A 23,316-nucleotide genomic window follows, 5' to 3' on the forward strand; every position below is an offset into this window, starting at 1 on the left:
TCGAAAAGGTAGATGTACTTTGTGGTATTTTTAGGAAGAGCTTGTGATAGAGTTAGAAGGAGTGAACATCATGGTGATGCATCAATATAGGTAAGGCAATAGTGCGACTGATTTTCTTACTAAAGAAGGAGAAATGAAAAATAATATAATCTACGAAAAACAACACATTTGACTACGTTATCTGAAAGGTATTCTTCATATATATAGGCGGGGTCTCGTTTCCATTCGTCGTTAGTTCAACTCTAGAGTTTTTGTTTGGTGAATTTTGATTTGTTTTTTTGTTGTGTTTATGTTTTTATCTTTTTTGTTAGTTATGTTTAATTTTGTTGTCCTGGTTTGGTTGGTTGCTGGTGTTGTTTTTTGGGAGGGATTTTCTATAATCTCTTTTTTTCTTATATTGTAACCACAGTATTCCTTCGCCAAAAGTGAGAGTATATTAATAAATAAATGAAGGTGCCGACCTCTTTTAGTAAAAAAAAAGAAAAAAAAAAAGCAAAAAGTCTTAATTAGGATTTCTTTATATTGTAGTGGGCTCATTTTGAAAGGTTCAAATAAGAATAAAGATATAGAAATTAATTTGGGTTTCACTGAACTTTAGAGGTTTATAGTTTTCTTAACTTCATCAGTCTTTAGTCTTTTTACCTTTTATTCTCTAGTCATTTTTGAATTTTTATTTCACAAAATATCTCTCTACGATGTAAAAGTGGGAGAGGCTCATTCACGTGGAAAAGTTGTTATCATCAAAATAATAGAAGGATGCTAGCACAATAGCATCACCATTCACCACATTGCTCCATGTTCATATGCTTATATGTATTCATGTTTAAATTAAAATTACTCAATTGCATTAGTTTGAGTAAGCAAATTCAAGTTAGACTCAAACTCTAGTCCAATTAAAAATTTAACAAGTTTAGACATGACAAAACTCCAATTGTCTCAACTTATTTGTACCTTAATTCCATTATCTATGATTAACTTCCCATAGCCATTATTTTAACTCCATTAAACTCAACTCCATAATTTTAATTTCTCTTTTAAATTTTAACTTTCAAAATTAACTTTTAAAAAAAATACTAAATTTCAAACCTACTAAATTTCAATACCATCACTTAGGAAGGGTGTGTGTATAATGCTATTTTTTTTTTTATCCATTTTCGTTATTGAAAACTTTGAGTTAATGATCAATCTGCAAGTGATCTAAGTCCTAGATTCTATTTCTTCCTGTCCAGTTTTGGAATCTTAGGTAATCTTAAATCTTATACGTAATCTTAGTTAATCAGCACCCGTGACCTAATTTTGGAATCCCTCCAATCCTTCATCCTGCCTCCCCCACACTTGAGCTCCCTAAGGATTTAGTTATTGAAAACTTTGAGTTAATGATCAATCTACCGGTATCAATTTAGATTTGCACAAATTGTAATGAAAACTTTCATGGTTTGAAGTTATTAAGAAACATTAATAGTCAATTTGTCCAACAATTAATTTTAAAATATTTATGCTTTTTATATTTAAATATATATGGAAAATACATTTTGAAAATTGTGAGTTCTTGTCAATTTTTTAGAATTATGTTATAAGAATAATTTTTTTCTATTTAAATCTAGATGAATTTTACATTTATGATTGTAGTTTTAAGAATAGTTAAGTTTCCTATTTAGTAAATAGTTTATAATTTACCACACACATGGTCAATTATTATGTTACGAAATAAGTTATCCACTATAAGAAATAATTTTTTCTTAGGAAGAAAGATTACCCACCAACCACCACGAATTATTCAATTTGAACCACCACTTAGTTGAATTGGATATGAATTATAATTTGCTTATCCAATAACCTCATAATCTACCATAGATTATACGATCCAATATTCGTTGCAAAGTCTACTCCCATTTCAGGAAACAACCCCCGTCCCCCTAAAAAGCACACTCCTAAACTTTCTTTCCCATTTGTTTCATATTCCAAAACATTCCTAAAAAGAAAATATTAACTATCATTACTGGAAAAAGTATAACAAAAGATATCCCAAGTTAAAGTTTCTCGGTGGTATCCAATAGAAAATAAGATAAGGGAAGGGCAATAATATGATTCAGGCACTTGTAAAGCAGACCAAATAATGCTCCAATGAGAAAAACAGATCCGAATGTTGTTAGAGGTTATAGGAGGAAAACAAGGAAGTGAATGAGAAGAAAAGAGGTGATGATTAACTAAGATTACATATACAATTACATATAAGATTTAAGATTACCTAAGATTACATATAAGATTTCCTGTATCACAACCTTAAGGTTGATCATTAGCTAAGATAAGCATGTTATAATTTTTTCCATACCTTTGAATGATACAATATTGCAATGGTTAGAGGCTATCGGCCGATCAAAGAATGCGCAAAATTTGTCAGCATTGGAGAATGGATGGATTCCGCAAGATCATAAATGAGTAGGAAAGCAGTCACTTTCAGATGTCCAATGGTTCTTCATTTCTTCCCTTTTCTTTTCTTTCTTCTTTCTATCTATAATTAATGTGAGGCCGGTTTTGGGGGGTGTTTGGTGTTGAAACAAAATCTTGGAAATGTCAATAAAGAGATTCAAATGAGTTGTTCATGTTGACTTTATTTGTGAAAGTTGTAAGACACTGTGGAAATCTCATTATATTATAAGATTTAAGATTTCCTAAGATTAAATATAGGATTTGAGGTGGTGGACAAGGGCGTTACAAGGGCTACGTTGTAACGACCCGAAGAATAATGATATTTAAATAATAAAGAGGGAGGGAAATGGAAACATAAACAGAAGAAGGTAGTAGACTTCGTCGACGAACGCTTCGCGTTTTTTGACGACATTGCATTTTGGATATAATAAAGTAAGAAATTTTCCAAGCACTCGTCGATGAACACAGAGGTTTCGTCGACGAAGGTTCTTCAGGATCTCGTTGACGAGAAGATACCGAGAGAGGATTTTTGAGAAGTCTGAAATTCGTTGACGAGGGTGTAGATTTCGTCGACAAACTTTCTACAAAACTCGTCGACGAGGTGACGTGGCTCGTCGACAAATCCCACAATATAAATAGCCCTACGCATGGTTTAATCACAGAAAAATCAACGCACATCTTCCCCTCTCTCTCTCTCTCTCCCATGGCCTCTCCTCCATCTTTCTTTGATTTCAATCCTGTCAGTCGTCAGATCGACAATCTGAGGCCACCACGACGCTCGTGACAAAGTTCTCTCCAAGTTTACCCGGGCGGATCGTTGGTGGGATCGAGTTGAATTTCTTTCCAGAATTAAGGTAAGGTCCTTTATTTAGTTTTTGGCCTTCTAGTAATTGTAGGAAATGACGTAAATGGAGAAATAATGACGTTTTGTTCTGGTGAATGTTGTTTTCAGGGAGTTGAGTGGGAAACCTTGTGGGTGTAGGACCGATATCTAATAGGGGCCTTCTAGTAGTCAGGTAAGGGAAACATGCTATGCTAAGAAACTTCATTAGGATTTTCGTACAAAATATAGGTTGTTATCAAATTATTATTTAAATTATATATACGGTTTTCAGAGCCTGATTATGATAATATTTATTAGTGTGGCATGAGTTGATTAGAGTACAGTATCGTATTTATACAAACTATGAATATTGTATATACATTTTATGAACAGAATTACCATTATATTTACATGCTCATAGAATAAAGGACTTTCAGTATGTAGTATACTCAGGAAAAAAATATATTTTCAGTAATTTCAGAATAACCAGTTTTTCAGTACCATAACGCCCCAATATTTAGTTATACAGATAACAGTTCAGTTATACAGAAATCAAATTTTCAGTCAGTTTATTTAGAATTTCAGATAAATTCTATGGGGTTATGATTATTTTAGAAACCACAGTAAAAATAGTATATTACATATAACAGTTACCTATATAGTATCAAACCCTAATGGATCAGACAGCAGAGCACGATATCGTAACTACAGATATTTAGTTCAGAGTACAACTACTTTACTCAGATAGTAAGTGGTATAAGGTTGATCGTGCCCACGTCGAGATAGACTCTCCATCAGATATGGATTGAAGGGGCCGATCAGACTGTCGGAGTTCAGTTGACTTACCCTGGTCAGCCAGTTAGGGTAGGTCCCACCTTCGGGCCGCACAACCCTGTCATGACAGACAGCCATTCAGGAAAATTTCTCAGATATTATGAGTGCTATCAGACTTTCAGGAATAGTAATATTAATGTGAAAAGTAGCTTCATATAGATTGGCATGTTAAATAATATAGTTAATGGTTTTATTATACGTTATGTAATATCAGCATTTTCAGATTCAATTATTCATATTATTCCTAAATCAGATTATTTTTACCAAACTATAACTCAGCGGCCACACACTAGCAATAGCATGTTTCGTCTTACTGAGCGTTGGTTCATTCTAGTGTTGAATTATTTTTCAGGTGAACCAACTAGGCGAGCGGAGCAGGCTTGTAGGTAGAGGGGTTGTTGTATTGCCCTTTTGAGAGTGAGTATTATTTTGAGTGGCATGTTTTGTAAACCCTTGGTATCTGTAAGGGTAGTTGTTGAGAGAACAGCAATGTTTGTATATTGTGGGATGATTTGACATTCTGGTATTGTATTATGTGTGGTTTTATTTTATATGATTAACCTTCCGCTGTTTAGGTTAATAAATGAATTTAAAATTAGGGAAAAATATTTTATTTTATTAGCAGGTCGTTTCATACGTTGTCTAGGCTGAGGAGCAGGTAATGGGAAAGAAGGGGTCGGGGGAAATTAGACAAATGCAGAAATATGGATTTGTGGAATTGGGGGTTAGTCGGTTAAAAATTTTAAAATGTGTTTGTGTGCGTGTAATAGTCAGTTAAATTTTGTTAACTGAATTTGAACTAGCTTAAAAAAAAAACAAAAACAAAAATTGAAACTAAAAAACTAAAATATTAAAATAATTCATACTGATCAGACCTAATTAAAAAATTAACAGAACTGATCTAACAATTGTTTAGTTGGTTAACTTGGTTTCTACCAAATACTGCTCACCATATGAGGAGCTGAAGTCACTTATAAGATAAAGGTGTTTGTTTGAATATTAGTCGTTAATAGAGTAAACACCTACAATCTGCTACAGATGACTGCTTTTGTGTGTGAGGAGTACAAAGAAAGTTCCCAGTTTGTTATGAACTATTTATTTACTTGGGGTTTGTGAAGTAGTTTACTTGGAGTCCTTGATAAAGTTGGGCATCGCATGAAGTCAATGGAGGAGCATTTCAGCATTTCTTATGTTGGTTCTGAAAAGGGCAAGGATGCTAGAAGGTTGTGGTTGTGTGCTCTTTTGCTCTTTTATAGGAAATTTCGTTGGAACATAATGATTGAATTTTTGGGAAGCATACTCTTAAATTTCAGCCAAACTTACAATCAAAATTTCAGATTTCGAGAGGATACAAAATGAAATCAGGTTTCTGTTTATTTTTGTGAAATTCCAGATTTGGCTGAAATATACAAAATGAAATCAGGCTTCAAGGAACAGAGATTACGATAGAGAACTTCAAATTAATTCGAGGGAGAGTACAAATACCTGAGAAATGGCAAGCTGTATGGTGCTTTTGAGACCAAAAGAAAGATTGAAAAATCTAGAGAGTCGGAGAAGAACTTCTTAACTGCAAATCTTCAAATAATTTCTTGCATCGTTGGGGATTGGCTAGAAGACATCAAGAGAACGCGACAAGACCACGAACTCGCTCTGTTTCACCGATTTAATGCCAGGTACAGGTTTCGAAGGACTCGGTGCATGTTCAGAAAAGTAAAAGTTGATGACTAGACTTAGAAGATCCAATGGCCGATCTCACACACTCAAACACCATATCAAATCAAAATCGCAGACGAGCTCATGATCCTGGTTTGACGGTCGAAGATGAAGTCGTGAAGGCTTTCGGTTAGTTTGAAGGCTCACAGATGAGCTCACGTTGCTGGTTCGAAGGATCGCGAAGGTTCCTGCTAGTTTGAATGTAGTGCAAGACGAACTCACGAAGGGCTTCGACAAAAGGGGCTAGGGCTATGTTCGTTCGAGTCGAATAAGGGCTACGGGAAGGCTGGAGAGGACGCGCACAGACCTGAAGAAGAAATGAGGGAGGAGGAAAGAAGGGAGGAGGGAAAAGGGATATTGGGAAAGTGGAAAGGCGGGAGAGGGTATCAATGGCGGTTTTGAAACCATCACTATTAGTTATATAAATTTTTTTAAAATAAAATATACTATTAGTGACGAATATCATCACTAATACCTTATTATTAGTGACGAATTTTTAAAACTAACATTAATAATCTTAAATAAATTATTTTTATATTTTTTAAATAAAAAACTTTTAGTGACGATTTTCTAAATTGTCACTAATAACTGACTATTAGAGACGAATTTTCAAAACCATCACTAATATTCTTAATTAAATTATTTTTACAATTTTTAAATAAAAAACTTTTAGTGATGGTTTTCTAAACCGTCACTAATAAGTGACTATTAGTAACGAATGTTTAAAATCGTCACTAATATTCTTAATTAAATTATTTTTATATTTTTTATATAAAAAACTATTAATGACGGTTCTCTAAACTGTCACTAATAATTGACTCTTAGTGACGAATTTTCAAAACCGTTACTAATATTTATAACTAAATTATTTTATATTTTTTAAATAAAAGACTATTAGTGACGGTTCTCTAAACCGTCACTAATAACTGACTATTAGTGACAATTTTCAAAACCGTCACTAATATTCTTAACTAAATTATTTTTTTTTATTAATACAATAACAGTTGTGACGGTTACTTTATCGTCACTAATAAATTACTTTTAGTGACAGATTAATTCATCACTAATACCCCAGGAAGCGTCGCTAATATTTTTCCAAGATAATTTATGTGCAAAAATTAGTTTCCCGCGATAGTTTGAACGGGGAAACTAATTTTTAGTGACAGAAGTATTAGTGGCAGATGAAAATTCATCACTAAAGGTGCAATATTAGTGACGAATGAAATTTCGTCACTAATAATCGAACTATTAGTGACGTTTCTAAAAAATCATCACTAAACTATACTTTTAGTGACGAAATTGCATCTGTCACTGATACTTCCGTCACTAAAAATCAGTTTTCTTGCAGTGGGTGTTTACTTCAACCTAAGGCTAAAACCTTGAGTGTGTGTGTGATATAGTGAATTTTTTGGCCATACAAGGCTTAACATCCTGTTTTGATGCTAACAAACAAATGGAATTTAACATATTTGGTTGAGTAATGATATTTCAGGATTTAAGTTTTTGAAGCTCAAGAAAATGTATACAAGGATGATCAAAAGAAGCTTAAAGTATGAATTTCAAGATGATATTTTAAAGCTTGAAGAATGTGAGAGAAAGCTTAAAAGTATATCAAAGCTTGAAGAAAAATAAGAGAGACAAAAAAAAAAAAAAAAAGCAAAGTAAGAGAGCTAAAAGAAAAGACAAGCATGAAGACTTAAGCGCCAAGAATGTCCAAATGTCTTAAAATTCTTTATGTAAGTATTTTAATGTTTAAATATCATTTGAAATACTTTGAAGCTCTTTAGGGAATCTTTAGGGGATATTCATGGACTTAGAGACCTATTTTAAAATCCCGAAAAATGTTATATAAAATATCAAAGTAAGAAAGCAAAATTAATTATGAAAACTAAAAATGAAAAACCAAAAAAATGAATTGGTCAGCTGACTAACCAGTTTGCACAGGGTTTCCTCAACCGACTGACAAAACACCAAAATGAAAAACCTACCCGGCCGACTAACAATTTGAACTAGGATTAGTCAGCCGACTGACATCCTAGTCTATCCAGTTGAGTGACCATTTTTGAACTAAGTTCAGTCAGCCGACTGACTATTTATTGAAATAATTTTTGGACAGACAAAACGTTGTCAGCCACCTGTCCAGTCGATTGACTTGCACAAAATTTGACCCAGTTGAGTGATTCAGCCGACTGACTCCATGGAGATTTTGAAATTCGAACTTAACGGGAAAATTTTCAAATTTAATTCTAGGATTTCAAATCTTTTGCAAAGTTGACCAACTCCAAGTCAACTTGGTAAATAAGGAAACTCTTTCTCAAGAAGACTCTATAAATACCTCTTTTGACTCATGAATCAAATTGAGAGAAAAAGCAAGACAAGCATCCTACGTTCATACTCTCCAAAAATCAATACTTGCTCATATCCTTGCTGGGAGAACTCTACGAAATTGTTGGTTGATCAAAAGCCTTGGGACGGGAGGGATATTGTCGTCGGTATGTAGAGGGATTCTTGGGACTATAAGGGCCTTTAACGCGACTGAATAGGAAGAATGCCAGATTTGTTTGGGATGATGATTGCGAGTAGAGCTTCCAGGAATTAAAGCAGCGGCTTGTCACTGCATCAGTACTGACGATTCCATCGGGGGGTGATGGCTATGTAATTTACAGTGACACATCTTTGAAAGGGCTCAGCTGTGTATTGATGCAACATGGTAGGGTTGTAGCTTATGCCTTCCGACAGTTGAAAGAGTATGAAAAGAACTACCCTACCCACGATCTGGTGTTAGCTGCAGTGGTACATGCGTTAAAGATTTGGAGACATTACTTGTAACGACCTGCTATTTAAATAGATTTTTTTTTTTAATTTTATACTATGACATTTAACATGCTCTGATACCATAATAAACCCAATCATCAACCTAAGCAACGAGAAGCAGAAATCAAATAAACATAACCATATGTAATTATATACAATACCAGAGTGCTAACATGTTTCCCAAAATATACATGTATGACTGTTCCCCAAATATCCTCACTGGTGAGGGCTATACAAAAATACTCCCAAAAATATACTCACTCTCAACTGACAAGGCAGTACTGAGGCCCCTCTATCTGCTAGCCTGATCTACTCACCTACCTAAATCACCTGAAAAATGTTAAAGTAATTGGGATGAGCCAACGCTCAGTAAGATGAAATATGCTATTGTTAGTGTGTGGCAGATGAGTTACAATATTATGAAAATCTGTCTTTATAAAGTCATGTATAATTGGATCTGTAAATACAGTACAAGTAATAGAAACCACCACAATTTTCATGTTACTTAACATCTCAGTATTTTAGGTTACTATTTAAAATACTTCTAATGTACATAAGTATATTCTTTGTCTCTGTAAATCTGTATATACATAATAATAACTGAAAACTTCCTTGTGGATAACTGTGTGTCATGATTTAACCCCTCATGACAGGGTTGTGCGGCTCGTAGGCGGGATCTACCCTGGCGGGCCGACCAGGGTAAACCACTATACTCCCTCAGTCTGATATGCCCTCCTCAACCCATATCTGATGGGGAGCCTATCCACGTCAGGGCACCATACGATCGACCTACTACCACGTATTAACTGAATAGGTGGTTGCACTTTATAAACTGTATGTAGCTATGGTACCGTGCTCTGTAACTGTATGTTCCAACAGGGTCTGATACTATATAGTACATCTCTATATACAACTATCTGATTTACCATGATTCTAAAATAACTGTATTAATCATGACAATGAAATAAACTGTAACTATGTCAACAGTATTTCTGAACTGTACTGTAATCTGTAAGTTAAGTCATGGTACTGAAAACTGTATAATCATGGTTCTGAAAACTACATAATCATGGTACTAAAAACTGTATAATCATGGTATTATGCAATTACTATAAAACATAACCACTGGCTATTTATTCTGTAAAACATATCCTTAAAATACTATAAAACATGTTTCTTTACTCAAGCCACAGTAATTTTAAGCATATTATACATAAATGATAAACTGTATAAATTTCTATCATGAATAATCATTTGATAAAAACGTATAGTTTATACTGGAACGTAGTAAAATTGCCTAGCATAACATATTTCCCTTACCTGTTTCCTACTAAAAATCCCCTATTATAATGGGTCCAACATCCACAGGGTTCTCCACTTAACACCCTGAAAACCATAAATCTCATAACAAAATATTACTATTTCTACGTCTATTATATTTCTTACAACTGTTGGAAACTCAAATTCCAAATAAAAGACCCTACCCTGGATTTGGGATGAATTCCAACTTCGTCCCACCGACGATCCGCTCCGGCATACTTGCAGAGAACTTCACCAGGAGCGTCGTGGTGGCCTCAAATCATTGATTTGGCGACTGACGGGGCCGAAATCGAAGAAAGAAGAGGGAGGAGCCGTAGGGGTAGCGAGAAAGAGAGACTGCGGCAAATTTTTGTGATTAAAGTCAGCTTAAGACTATTTATACTGCGGGCTTCGTCGACGAGTCCTTAAGTAATTTCGTCGATGAACCTTACCCTTCGTGGATGAAATTCAGAGTAGCCCAAATTCTTCTCTCGGTATTTTCTTGTCAGCGAGATCCCCTTATGCACTCATCGACAAAATTGGCTACCTCCTTCTGTCACTGTTTCCACTTCTCTTGCACGTTATTATTTAAATAATATTATTCTTCGGGTCACTACATTACTTGTATGGAGAGAGATGCTAGATATGAAGTTCTTTTTCACTCAAAAGGAGTTGAAAATAAGACAGATGAGGTGGTTGAAGCTTATTTATGACTGCACTATCAGTTACCACCCAAGGAAAATAAATGTGGTAGCTGATGCTCTGAGTAGGAAATCAATGGGACCAGCACTAGCAGTCATGGAGGTTCAGCATCCAATCCATATGGATCTGGAGAGACTCGGAGTAGAGTTGGTAGAGAGTGATCCTCAGACATTTATTGCCAACTTAGTGGTGTAGCCTACATTACAGGAAAGGATTAAAGCTGCTCAGAAAGAGGACCTAGAATTAGCAGAGGTAATAGCTAGAGTATAGGGTGGTCAGGGAGAGGAGTTCAGTATTTTGGATGACAGAGCTCTGAGGTTTTGCACCAGATTATGTGTGCTTACAAATTCTGATATTAGGAGAACGATTTTACAGGAGGCTCACATATCTCTATATACGGTTCATCCTGATAGTACGAAAATGTATAAGGACCTTCAGGAATTTTTCTGGTGGAGCAGCTTGAAGAGGGAGATTGCTGAGTTTGTAGCACAGTGTTTTACGTGCCAGTAGGTTAAGGCTGAGCACCAGAGACCGGCGGGTCAGTTGCAGCCACTTTTCATTCTGGAGTGGAAGTGGGATCACATATCTATGGATTTTGTTATGGGCTGCCGTCGACATTGCATGGTTAGAATGCAATTTGGGTGATCGTGGATCATCTAATGAAGACCACCCATTTTCTTCCTATTAAAATCAACTAGTCCATGGATAGACTGGCAGAGATTTATGTTCAGGAGATAGTCCATTCTCATGGTATCTTTGTGTCTATAGTATCAGACCGAGACCTACGTTTCACGTCACGGTTTTGGAAGAGCTTGCAGGAGGCTCTAGGGTCTCAGTTATCTTTTAGCACTGCCTTTCATCCTCAGAAAAATGGTTAGACTGAGAGGATGATTCATATTCTTGAAGATATGGTATAGGCTTGCGTGCTGGAGTTTGGGGGTTGTTGGACCCAGTATATGCCACTGGTAGAGTTTGTGCATAATAATAGTTATCAGGCCAGCATCAGGATGACACCTTATGAAGCGTTGTATGAAATAAGGTGTCGTTCCCCATTATACTAGGATGAGATGGGTAAGCAGTGAGTTGTGGGGCCAGAGTTAGTGCAGCAGACATATGATAATGTTCAACTCATCAGAGATAGCATCAGTGCAGCTTAGAGCCAGTAGAAGAGTTACGATGATACTCGCCGCATAAAATTGGAATTTGATATGGGCGATTACGTGTTTCTAAAAATAGCTTCATTAAAAGGAGTTATGAGATTTGGAAGGAAGGAAGGGTAAGCTTAGCCCTAGGTTTATTGGCCTATTTGAGATCCTTAAGAAAGTGGGATCAGTTGCCTATAGGCTAGCCTTACCACCTGTTTTGTCTAGAATACACGATGTATTCCATGTTTCCATGTTGAGGAAATACGTCCCAGACTCCTCCCATGTGATCAGTTTTGGTGAGATCTAGCTCAGGGATACTCTGACATATGAGGAGGTACCAGTGCAGATTCTAGACAGGAAAGATCAAGAATTGCGCAATAAGAAGATTCCTTTAGTAAAAGTCTTATGGAGAAGTCATGCGGTAGAGGAAGTTTCATGGGAGCTCGAGGAGCAGATACGACAGAAATACCCGCATTTATTCAGTGGGGTTCAGCAGTAATTAGAAAAAGATGCAAATAAGTATGTAATATTCGTTTTGCAAGTTAATTAGTACATGTAATAGTCTTTTGGTAGTAGGTTGTATTTTAATTTTGGGAGAATTTTAGTTCATGTATTTGTAATCTCCCAGGACTCTGAATGTAACCATGATATTCTTCCGCCACAAGTGAAGGTAAGTAATAAAATAAGTAGCCCATTTTCTTTAAAGGATGGTGTTCAATACAGATAGTAAATTTCGAGAACGAAATTTTATAAGGAGGAGAGAATGTAGAGACTCGATGAATTATAACAATTAAATAATAAAAGAAAGGATAAAAAGGAAATTTTAAAGGAGGAATTCAGCAGGGTCTCATCGATGAAAGCAGCGCATTCATCGACGAACGGGCTTCTTGGGCTCGTCGACGTGGACATGCGTCTCATCGACAAGAAGTTACCGAGAGGGTTGTTCCAGGGCCTGAATTTCGTCGATGAGCGGTAAGTGCTCATTGACGAAACTCTTTCTTGGACTCATCGACGAAGAGTCGTGACTCGTTGATGAGGCCACGTGGACAAGCACTCTATAAAAGGTCAAAAATCACTTTTCTGTGAGAGAAACATGCAGAATCTGTCTTTCTCTCTCTAACTTCGTCCCCCTCTACCTTCTCTCTAGAAATCCGGCATTATTTCACATTGGTTTGAAGATCCGAAACCACCACGCTACTCTTGGGAAGATTCTCTTCATATCTGCTGGAGTAGATCGTTGGTTGGGCCAACTTAGGCAGCATCTCAAAATTTGGGTAAGTTAATTATTTTAAGTTTTATAAGGTATTTGGTATTTCTGGACTAAGGAGGTGTAGTAGATGAAAGAATTCTGAAGTTTCGTTGGTAAAAAATGTGAATTTCAAGGTGTTGAGTTGGGAACATCACAGGTGTAGATTTAGTTAGATTTTTGGGCTTTTCAGTAGCCAGATAAGGGGATAAATTAAGTCAGTTTATTTTTATGAAAATTTATTATTTTAAAACAGCATGTGTTTACAGTAATTATGTATGTTATATCAGAATATTTGGGAATATTGTTGTTGAATAGGAAAATGATTTTAAAATATTAAATCAGAAATATATTCATCTTAAGTATTCAGTTTTAATACTATTTAAAATTGTGTGGCATGAGTATCATTTTATGAATATTATATTATGTCAGATTTTCAGTAAAAGCATGTTTAGAATAGTTTTTCAGGAAAACCATAAATAATACAGGAAATTATGGTTTCAGAATTTTATGATAAACAATACGAATTTTAGTTCAGTATGTTAAAATATGCTCGGCACAAGGTTGTGACTGATAGCCGGTGCAAAGTCGTTATTATGTATGTTATTCGGCGCAAGGCCGTGATTATGTACGATATGTAAGAATTCAGGAAAATGTTTTCAATCTAGTTTCATGTTAAATCAGTATAAGTAAACATACTATATGTTATTAGAACCCGTATGGTTTAGTTTAGATCATAATTCAGGGCTCGATACTGTAGTCATTCAGTTCAGTTCAGATTAGTGCTACCACACTTGCCAGTAGAGAGTGTGGGAGATGGATAGTCGATGTGGCTTCAATGTAGTGTTGTAGACATCCCCCTGGCAGGTCCGAACCAGGGTGGGGCAAACCCACCGTAGTTACAGACACATTTGACTTGGCAGTGGTCGGCCAACCATGGTCAGGTCTCACCTTTGGGCTGCACAACCCAGTCATGGGGGGTAATACATGACATCAACTAGCTATCCATTCTGGGTAATATTTCAGTACCATCAGTTATAGCATATGATTTTATAATAATTGAAATTCAGTATGATTTAACATGATCATGATTATGTATGTTTTATCCAGTATTATATCATCAGTTTTTATCCAGACATGCATTATGTATTATTTATTTATTATAGTACGAATGTACTCATACCGCTACCCAGTTGATATTAGTTTATATCCCTTACTGAGAGGTGTCTCACCCCAACTCACAAAATATTTCAGAGAATCTAGATAAACAGGCGGACTGAGTTTTGCATCGATCGAGGCAGTTCATACTACCTCGGTAGGAGGGTGAGTTACTGAGCTAGGGTCAGTTGGTTTTTGGGATTATGATCCTAATTTTTCCTTTTCGTCTTTTGGAGGATTGTATATTTATATTTATAGAAATGTTATGGAATGTAGTGAAACTCTGATACTGTTGGTTGTGAATGTAATTTATGTTTTCCACTATTTAGGTGTACGCTATGTATATCAGGTGCTATATTGGTATCAGGGTTATTATTAAGAATGATATTTATGTATGTGAGGAAAAAAATAAAAAAAAATTATAGTAAAATAGGCAGGTCGTTACACCTAACTTGTGTGAAGGAACCACCTCGAGATGATCTGAAACTTGAAGATATCCGAGTGGTTACTGAATTTTCGTATGTATTCCTAGAAGACTTACCCGGTTTACCTCCCGATCGTGAGGTGGAGTTTGCTATTGAATTACTGTCAGGCAAGACACCGATTTCTAAAGCTCCATACAGGATGACTCTAGCTGAACTTAAAGAGTTGAAGGAGCAGTTGCAGGAACTACTGGATAAGGGCTTTATCAGACCTAGTGTTTCGCCTTAGGGAGCTCCAGTATTATTCATGAAGAAGAAGGACGGGTCAATGAGAATGTGCATTGATTACCGTGAGATCAACAAGGTAACAGTGAAGAACTGATACCTATTACCTTGTATAGATGATCTGTTTGATCAGTTGTAGGGAATGCAGGTCTTTTTGAAGATTGATTTTTGGTTAGGGTATCATCAAGTGAAAGTTAGGACTGAGGATGTTGCGAAAACTACTTTCCGAACCAGATACGATCACTACAAGTTTCTGGTCATGCCATTTGGGTTGACTAACGCTCCGGAGGTATTTGTGGACCTAATGAACATGGTTTTCCATGAATAGTTGGACCATTTCCTAGTGGTATTCATCGACGATATTCTGGTATATTCTAAGAGTTCGGAAGAGCACGAAAACCATTTGATGTTGGTACTTCAGGTACTACGGGAAAAGAAGTTGTATGCCAAGTTGAAGAAATGTGAGTTCTAGTTGAAGCAAGTCGCATTTCTTAGCCATGTCATGTCAGGAGGTGGTATCTCAGTTGATCCATGTAAGATAGAAGCAATGGTTAACTGGGTGAAACCATAGAGCCTGCAGGATGTTCGCAGTTTCCTAGGATTGGCTGGATATTACTGGCGGTTCGTGGAGGGGTTCTCTAAATTATCTGGCCCCGTGACATGGTTTACGAGGAAGGATGTGAGATTTGATTGGACCGACGAGTGTGAGCAAAGTTTTCAGGAGTTGAAACACCGACTGGTCACTGCTCCGATTTTAACCATCCTATCTGGGGACGGTGGTTTTGTGATTTACAGCGGCGCATCTCTGAAGGGATTATGATGTGTGCTGATGCAATAGGGGAAAGTAATTGCTTATGTTTCTCGGCAACTCAAAGAGTACGATAAGAATTACCCCACGCATGATCTGGAGTTGGCGGCAGTGGTGTATGTGCTGAAGATCTAGAGACACTACTTGTACGATGAATAGTGTGAGATCTTCAAGGACCACAAGAGCCTCCAATACTTTTTCTCGCAGAAGGACTTGAACATGAGGCAGAGGAGGTGGCTCAAACTGATCAAGGACTATGACTGCACCATTAGCTATCATTTGGGGAATGCTAACGTGATAGCTGATGCGTTGAGTTAGAAGTTAAAGCATGCAACAGTATCGACAGTGATAGCTCAGCATCATATCAGACAGGATCTTGAAAGCCTTGGCGTGGAGTTGGTGGATGGTAATCATCGGGCTTTTATTGCTAGCTTGGTGATCCAGCCAACATTATTAGAGAGGATTAAAGTCGCGCAGGCTAGTCGCGCAGGCTAATGATAGGGAGTTAGTCGAGGTTGTAGAGAAAGTGCAGCAGGGGCTGGTTGCAGATTTTAACATCTCCAAGGGAGGTGTATTGAGGTTTGGAACCAAACTGTGTGTTCCTAACGATAAGGGGATAAGGAGGAAGATTCTAGAGGAGGCGCATAGTTCTTTGTATACGGTACATTCGGGTAGCACGAAGATGTATCGGGATCTACGCGAATATTTCTAGTGGAGTGGCATGAAAAGGGAGATTGCTTGATTTGCGGAGCAATGTTTGATGTGTTAGCAAGTAAATGCTGGCAGGGCCGTTGCAGCCATTGAGCATTCTGGAGTGGAAATGGGAGCATATCTCCATTGACTTCGTCACCAGGTTATCATCAGTAGTTCACGGGCAGAACGCAATCTAGGTGATCGTGGATAGGTTGACTAAATCTTCTCACTTTGTACTGAAGAAGGTTAGCTACTCCTTGAGTAGACTATCAGATTTATACGTGCAAGATATAGTCAGAATGCACGGGGTACCGGTGTCCATCGTTTCAGATCGAGACCTAATATTTACTTCTTGATTCTGGAAGAGCTTACAGGAGGCACTGGAGCTTACTTTCAGTTTAGCGTTCCACCCCCAGACTGATGGACAGTTAGAGAGGATGATATAGATCTTGGAGGATATGTTACAGGCTTGCATGTTAAATTTCAACGGTAGTTGGATTCAATTTCTACTGTTAGTGGAATTTGCCTATAACAAAAGCTTCCAAGCTAGTATCGGTATGGCACCGTTTGAAGTATTGTATGGTCAGAGGTGTCGGTCTCCTCTGTATTGGGATGAAGTCGGTGAATGGCAGATATTGAGTCCCGAACTCGTACAATAGGCTTCTGAGAAGGTCAGGTTGATCAGGGATAAAATTAAATCAGCTCAGAGTCGGCAAAAGAGTTATGCAGATGTGCGCCGTCGTGAGTTGGAATTCGAGGTGGGGATAAGATATTCTTGAGAATTACTCTGATGAAAGGGGTGATGAGATTCAGGAAGAAGGGCAAGCTGTACCCAAGGATTGAACTTTCTCATCCACCAGAAATCTGCCAAAACGAGCTTTCCAAGCACATATATTGACTTTTTTTTGGCAAGAGATTGTGTCACAACCAATCCATATCCTTTACATGTGGCCCTTTGAATCTAATTAAATCCCAAGCACTTGATGACGTGAAGCTTCCTTTATCATTAAGTTTCCGAATTGGAATATCCTCACCTGGTCTCCCACAAGCAATATTCTGTGTGATTTCTTTGGCTTTGTCATTACCAAGATAAAGGAACCAGATTTTGGAGATCGATTGCTCGTGTGAAACCTGAAGTATTAGAGCATGTTCATGTTCAAATTAAAGAAGGGTCGACCTCTTTCTGGTTTAATCGATGGTTAGTCTCCGGTCCCCTTTGTGCTAAGGTTCAGGAAATCAGAAACCATAAGCAACAAACACAAGATTGTTGGGATAGAGATGGGTGGGATGTTGATTTATTAGTGGATCTGTTGGGTGAAGAATAGACTGAGGAAGTAATGAATTTTGCTATTTCTTGCAAGAAGAGTCCAGATACAGTAATTTGGGAACCTTCAATAGATGGAAAATTTACCACGACAAGTGCTTGGGAAATTATAAGGGAGCGTAAAGAGGAATTCTTAGTTTTAAAATGGATCTAGCATCCTATATTGCCAAAACGGGTGTCAATTTGTATATAGAAGTCTTGGTTCGCTTGTCTTCCGGTTGATACTCGTATTCAAGAAGTAAGTGTTCAGATGACCTCTTAGTGTGATTGTAGTTCAAATGCCAAGATTGAATCTCTAAACTAAATGTTTTGCATGGGATCTTTTGCTCATGAGGTATGGAAACAAACAGCAATGGCGTTGGGTATTAGTTGTGTGGTAACGAATACATGGAAAGTCAGAGTTAATTTCTGGTTTAGTTGTGCAAGACGGACCTCACAATTAGGCATTTTGGTAGATCTCATATCTAATCTCATCATTTGGAGACTTTGGACTCGTCGATGTAGAGCTAGGATGGAATCAATTCATGATTCGGTGAGAACTGTGTGGCTTGATATTAAATATTGGCTGAGATCCATTTCGGACAAGTTAACTAAATGTGCACCTGCTTCTTGTACGGATATTGCAGTCTTTCGTGCTTTGGATATTCAAGTTAAAAATGTAAGGGTTTGTCTTCCTCATGTAGTCAGATGGCGTAAATCTCGGATAGGTTGGGTTAAGTTGAATGTGGATGGCTGTAGAGGTAACTCGTGTAATTGTGGTGGCGAAGGCATGATAAGAGATGAAAGATGATTATTTAAAGCAGCTTTTTCCTCATTACTGGGTTATGGAACCAATAATATGGCTAAATTGAAAGCAATTATTATAGGGATTAATCTGTGCAAAGATCTCGGATTTGATCAAGTGGAGATTGCCTGTGACTTTGCTTTGTTGGTTCAGTGGATTAATTCTAGGAAGTATTCGACTTGGAACTTATGGAAATTGTGGGAAGAGGTTGTGTTAGCATTGAGAGACATACATTACAAAGTGGAACATGTTTACAGGGAGGCAAATCAAAGTGCGGATTTCTTTGCCAAGCAGGGTGAATTTGATATATGTTGATCATATAGTTGTCGAGATGAACTTCCACAGCAAGTCAGGAGAATGATTCGATTGGATTTATTGAGATTTCCTTCCTTGCGCTCATGATGCTTTGTGCTGGCATTTGTGAAGGTTGGAGTGGTTGGTTTATTCCTCGAGATGTTCTGGAGTTTTGTTTGTTTTCCATTTATAGTTGTTTAGTTTTTATTAGCTATATGGTTGTTGGTCATTGGTTTATTGGTTTTGAATAAATTGGCTAAGTTAGTTTTAAATTCTTGGGGTTTGATTTTGTTTTTCCTAAGTCTCAAGGTTGGAACCACGGTATTCCTCCGCCATAAGTGAGAGGTTTTCTAATAAAGATAAGACGTGCCGTCCTCTTTTTCCAAAAAAAAACTCCACTAGGTGCTGCCTATCCCAGGCACCATCCACCCACACATCTTTAATATTAAGCATAGGATTTTGAATATTGTTAAATTGCAAACAAAGCGGGCCACTAACCTATCAATTATCAAACCAAAACGAACCTTTACCATTCTTGACCTTCAGCTTCACGTTTTGCGTCACCTGAGGTAAGACCCGCATGATTAATTTCCAAAACCAAGAATTTGAGTCTTTAGAAACCACCATGGAGATATGTCCTTGTTTCACATATTTAGCAGGAAAGAATTTTGTCCAAAGATTGCCAAAAATAATGAGCCTCCATGCAAATTTCATATGTAGAGATTTTTGAATTTCACCAAAATCAATTACCAAATAAACATATTCAACTATTCCAGGGGTCCAACAAAAGCAATAGTCACCGGAAGATTATTATAAACTTGGGGAAGTTTGAAGTCAGAACAGTCAAAATAACACTATTAATTAGACGAACAAATAAAAAAAAAAAAATTGTCTTGTCGTCCAAAACCATACACTTACCTGCAGTCTCATTGATTGGACACATCGGGTTCAAGTCATTGAAATCGTGGCTATTGACCAAGTTAATCCAATAGAAATCTTGGTCACAATGGGATGGTAGTTTTGGCTGGCTATTTGGAAGGTGGAGTCATACACGAGGAGATGACTGGGGTTCCACCGTTCCAGAACACGGGGTTCACAGACCGAGACAACATTAGTGGGTCTACATGACCCAGCAATTTTTTCAATTTTATATATATTTTTTATTTTATGTTCTTCTTTCTCATGCAGTCCATTGTGTTGTACTCATGAGATTAAAAAGTATGTATTATTCAAACTCTAATTACTAATCATATGGAAGGGGATACAGAGTAGAATTAGGAGATAATGGCAAATAGCATTTAACATAAGAAAAAAATTTATACATGGTCAAAAAAATAAAATAACAAGGCAGAGAGAAAAACACAAGTCAATACGTGCCTAGACGGAGCCGCTAATACCTATGGGAATTTGGGATTTGGACCCGTATAAGACCCGTTGTACACGCGTCTACGCCGGCTTTTGATGATTCTCTCTTTTTCTCCCTTCTCTCTGCCTCCATGCGTCGCCTCACAATTGTTTTTAAAGCATGCTCTCATCTGCCAGCATTCGTGAAGCCATGGCTATGGGAAACATTTTCTGGTTCATGCTTTCCTCTCTCTTCCTCTGCTCATTCTTGAAGACCCATTTTTCTTTAGGAGCTGATACCATTTCAGCTGGCAACTCATTGTCAGGGGACCAGACCGTAATCTCTGCTGGTGGAGAATTTGAGTTGGGTTTCTTCAATCCTCGTAATTCCTCAAGCTTCTACATAGGTATCTGGTACAAGAAAATTTCTTTACAGACTGTAGTTTGGGTGGCGAACAGGGATGAACCTATCTCTGATAAACACTCCTCGGAGCTTAAGATCCTCGATGGTAATTTAGTTATTTTTGATGGGTCTCAAAACCCAGTATGGTCTACAAATTTAGATTTTTCTACTTCAAATTCTACAGAAGCTGTTCTTTTGGACAATGGGAATTTTGTTTTGAGAAACGGGCCAAATTCGTCAAGAACAAAATGGCAAAGTTTCGATTTTCCCACAGATACATGGCTTCCAGGTATGAAGTATGGATTTAATAAGCGCACCAATCGGACACAGCCCCTTACTTCGTGGAAAAGTTCAAATGATCCTGGTACTGGAATCTTCACTATTGAACATGACGGAGATGGGTCTAGTCAGTATGTTTCACTGTGGAACATGACTAGGCAGTATTGGACTACTGGGGAGTGGAATGGGCGGTATTTTAGTACGATTCCTGAAATGAGTACCAATTATGCAGACAATTCAATACAATTTTATTTCAGCTATGTTTCGAATGAGAACGAGAGTTATTTCACCTATTCATACCATAATACTTCCATCAAATCAAGAACTGTAATGGATTTATCTGGGCAGCTAAAGCAATTTTCCTGGTTGGAGTCTGCCCAGCAATGGTATCTGTTCTGGTCCCAGCCTCGACAGCAATGTGAAGTGTACGCTCTTTGTGGGCCATTTGGAATTTGCAACGAGAAGACTGATAATTTCTGTGGTTGCTTGCCGGGTTTTGTCCCAAGCTCTCAGAAGAATTGGAATTTGAGTGATTGGTCCGGTGGTTGTAAGAGAAATGCCATTTTGCAGTGTGGTAATAATGCTTCTAAAGGGGAGAAAGACATGTTTCTTCCACTGCCTAACATGAGATTGCCTGTGAATCCACAGACATTGGTGGTTCAAAATATCGGAGAATGTGAATTGGAATGCCTGAGTAAATGCTCTTGCCCTGCTTATTCTTATAATGATGGTGTGTGCTCCATATGGATTGGAGACTTGTTAAATCTGCAGCAATTGTCACAAGATGACAATAGTGGAGAAGTTCTCTTTCTTAGACGCTCACCATCTGAATACCCTGCTCACAAGAGTAGTAAGGGAGAAGTTGTTGGTATAGTTGTGGGCTCAGCTGCAGGTTTATTGGCACTATTTGGTCTTGTCTTGATTTTGTGCCTTTGGAGCAGAAGGAGATCAATCAGATCAGCAGAAACTGTAGAGGGTTCATTGGTGGCATTTAAATACAGAGATCTGCAAGCTGCAACGAAAAATTTCTCAGAAAAATTGGGGGGAGGAAGTTTCGGGTCAGTTTTCAAAGGGACATTGCCTGATTCCACTGTGGTAGCTGTGAAGAAGCTTGAAAGTATCAACCAAGCAGAGAAGCAATTCCGAACAGAAGTCAGCACAATTGGGACAATCCAACATATTAACTTGGTTCGGCTTCGGGGGTTTTGCTCTGAAGGCACCAAGAAGTTATTGGTCTATGATTACATGCCAAATGGGTCTCTAGATTCTCATCTTTTTCATGGGAAAGATTCGTCCAAAGTGTTGGACTGGAAATCAAGGTACCAAATTGCATTGGGGACAGCAAGAGGACTGCTCTATCTCCATACCAAGTGCAGAGACTGCATCATACACTGTGACATAAAGCCTGAAAACATTCTTTTAGATGCTGGTTTCTATCCTAAATTGGCAGATTTCGGCCTTGCAAAGCTTGTTGGTCGGGAGTTCAGCCGGGTCTTGACCTTTTTCAGAGGCACAAGGGGCTATCTCGCACCGGAATGGGTTTCAGGCATGGCTATAACTGCCAAAGTTGACGTTTACAGTTATGGAATGACGCTTTTTGAATTGATATCAGGAAGACGAAACTTTGAGCAATCTGAAAACAGCAATGTCCAGTTCTTCCCTGTTTGGGCTGCAAACAAAATAATTGAAGGCGGTGATGTCCTTAGCCTATTAGACCAGCAATTGGGTGGAAATGTGGATGCAGAAGAGCTAAGCAGAGTCCTTAAAGTCGCTTGTTGGTGCATCCAAGATGATGAAAGTCATAGGCCATCAATGAGTCAGGTGGTTCAAATTCTTGAGGGGGTTTTGGATGTTGAACTGCCAGCGATCCCAAGGTCTCTCCAAATGCTTGTCGAAAACCCGGGGCATATAGTTTTCTTCACCAGTTCATCGTCAAGCCAAAGTTGCAAGTAAGTCACCATCCCTCAGCTTCTTCCTCTCTGGCCAAGAGCAGCACCGATGTTGGTCGTTGAAGAACATAAGTTGAAAATGCACAGCGCCGTCAAATTTGGTCAGTTACATAATTCTATATTTTCAATCCGTGGTACAAAGGTTTGCTTTTTCAGTGGTTTCTGTTGTTTCTACTAATCACATATTGTTAATGTCACAAGCTGAAGTTTCTCAGGAAACATGGCTTGTTATTTTGAATAATTATGCCTCAGCATTTTAGTGTATGAACTGCAAAATAAACTTAAGCATACTGGACTTTGAATTGGTAAAATAGAGCTTGAGTTGCAGGTTTTCTCTTCCCATTGATTTTGAATGGACAATTTCGAATGACGCTTTGCTCCATTCTTACGGCTTACCACCCCATCTTCCCAACTTCTGCATCTTCCTAGGCATTTGAGGAAAGTCTCCTTAATGGATGATGACTCATAGGATCATGACTAAATTTATACCACATTGTTTTTGAAATATACTTCCCTATAAGTATGATTATTGTTTTTGAAATATACTTCCCTAAAAGTAGAATTATG

General features: G+C 37.6%; 1 protein-coding gene across 1 annotated transcript; it reads left to right on the forward strand.

Moving 5' to 3' along the window:
* Positions 1–20,233: 20,233 nt before the first annotated feature.
* Positions 20,234–23,060, forward strand: LOC131144265 (G-type lectin S-receptor-like serine/threonine-protein kinase At2g19130). Its single transcript, XM_058092801.1, has one exon. The coding sequence runs from the start codon at positions 20,300–20,302 to the stop codon at positions 22,751–22,753; it is 2,454 nt and encodes an 817-aa protein (XP_057948784.1). The 5' UTR covers positions 20,234–20,299; the 3' UTR covers positions 22,754–23,060.
* The last annotated feature ends 256 nt before the right edge of the window (positions 23,061–23,316 follow it).

This window comes from Malania oleifera, chromosome 12 (assembly GCF_029873635.1).
Source record: "Malania oleifera isolate guangnan ecotype guangnan chromosome 12, ASM2987363v1, whole genome shotgun sequence".
In the NCBI taxonomy this organism is placed as follows: domain Eukaryota; kingdom Viridiplantae; phylum Streptophyta; class Magnoliopsida; order Santalales; family Ximeniaceae; genus Malania; species Malania oleifera.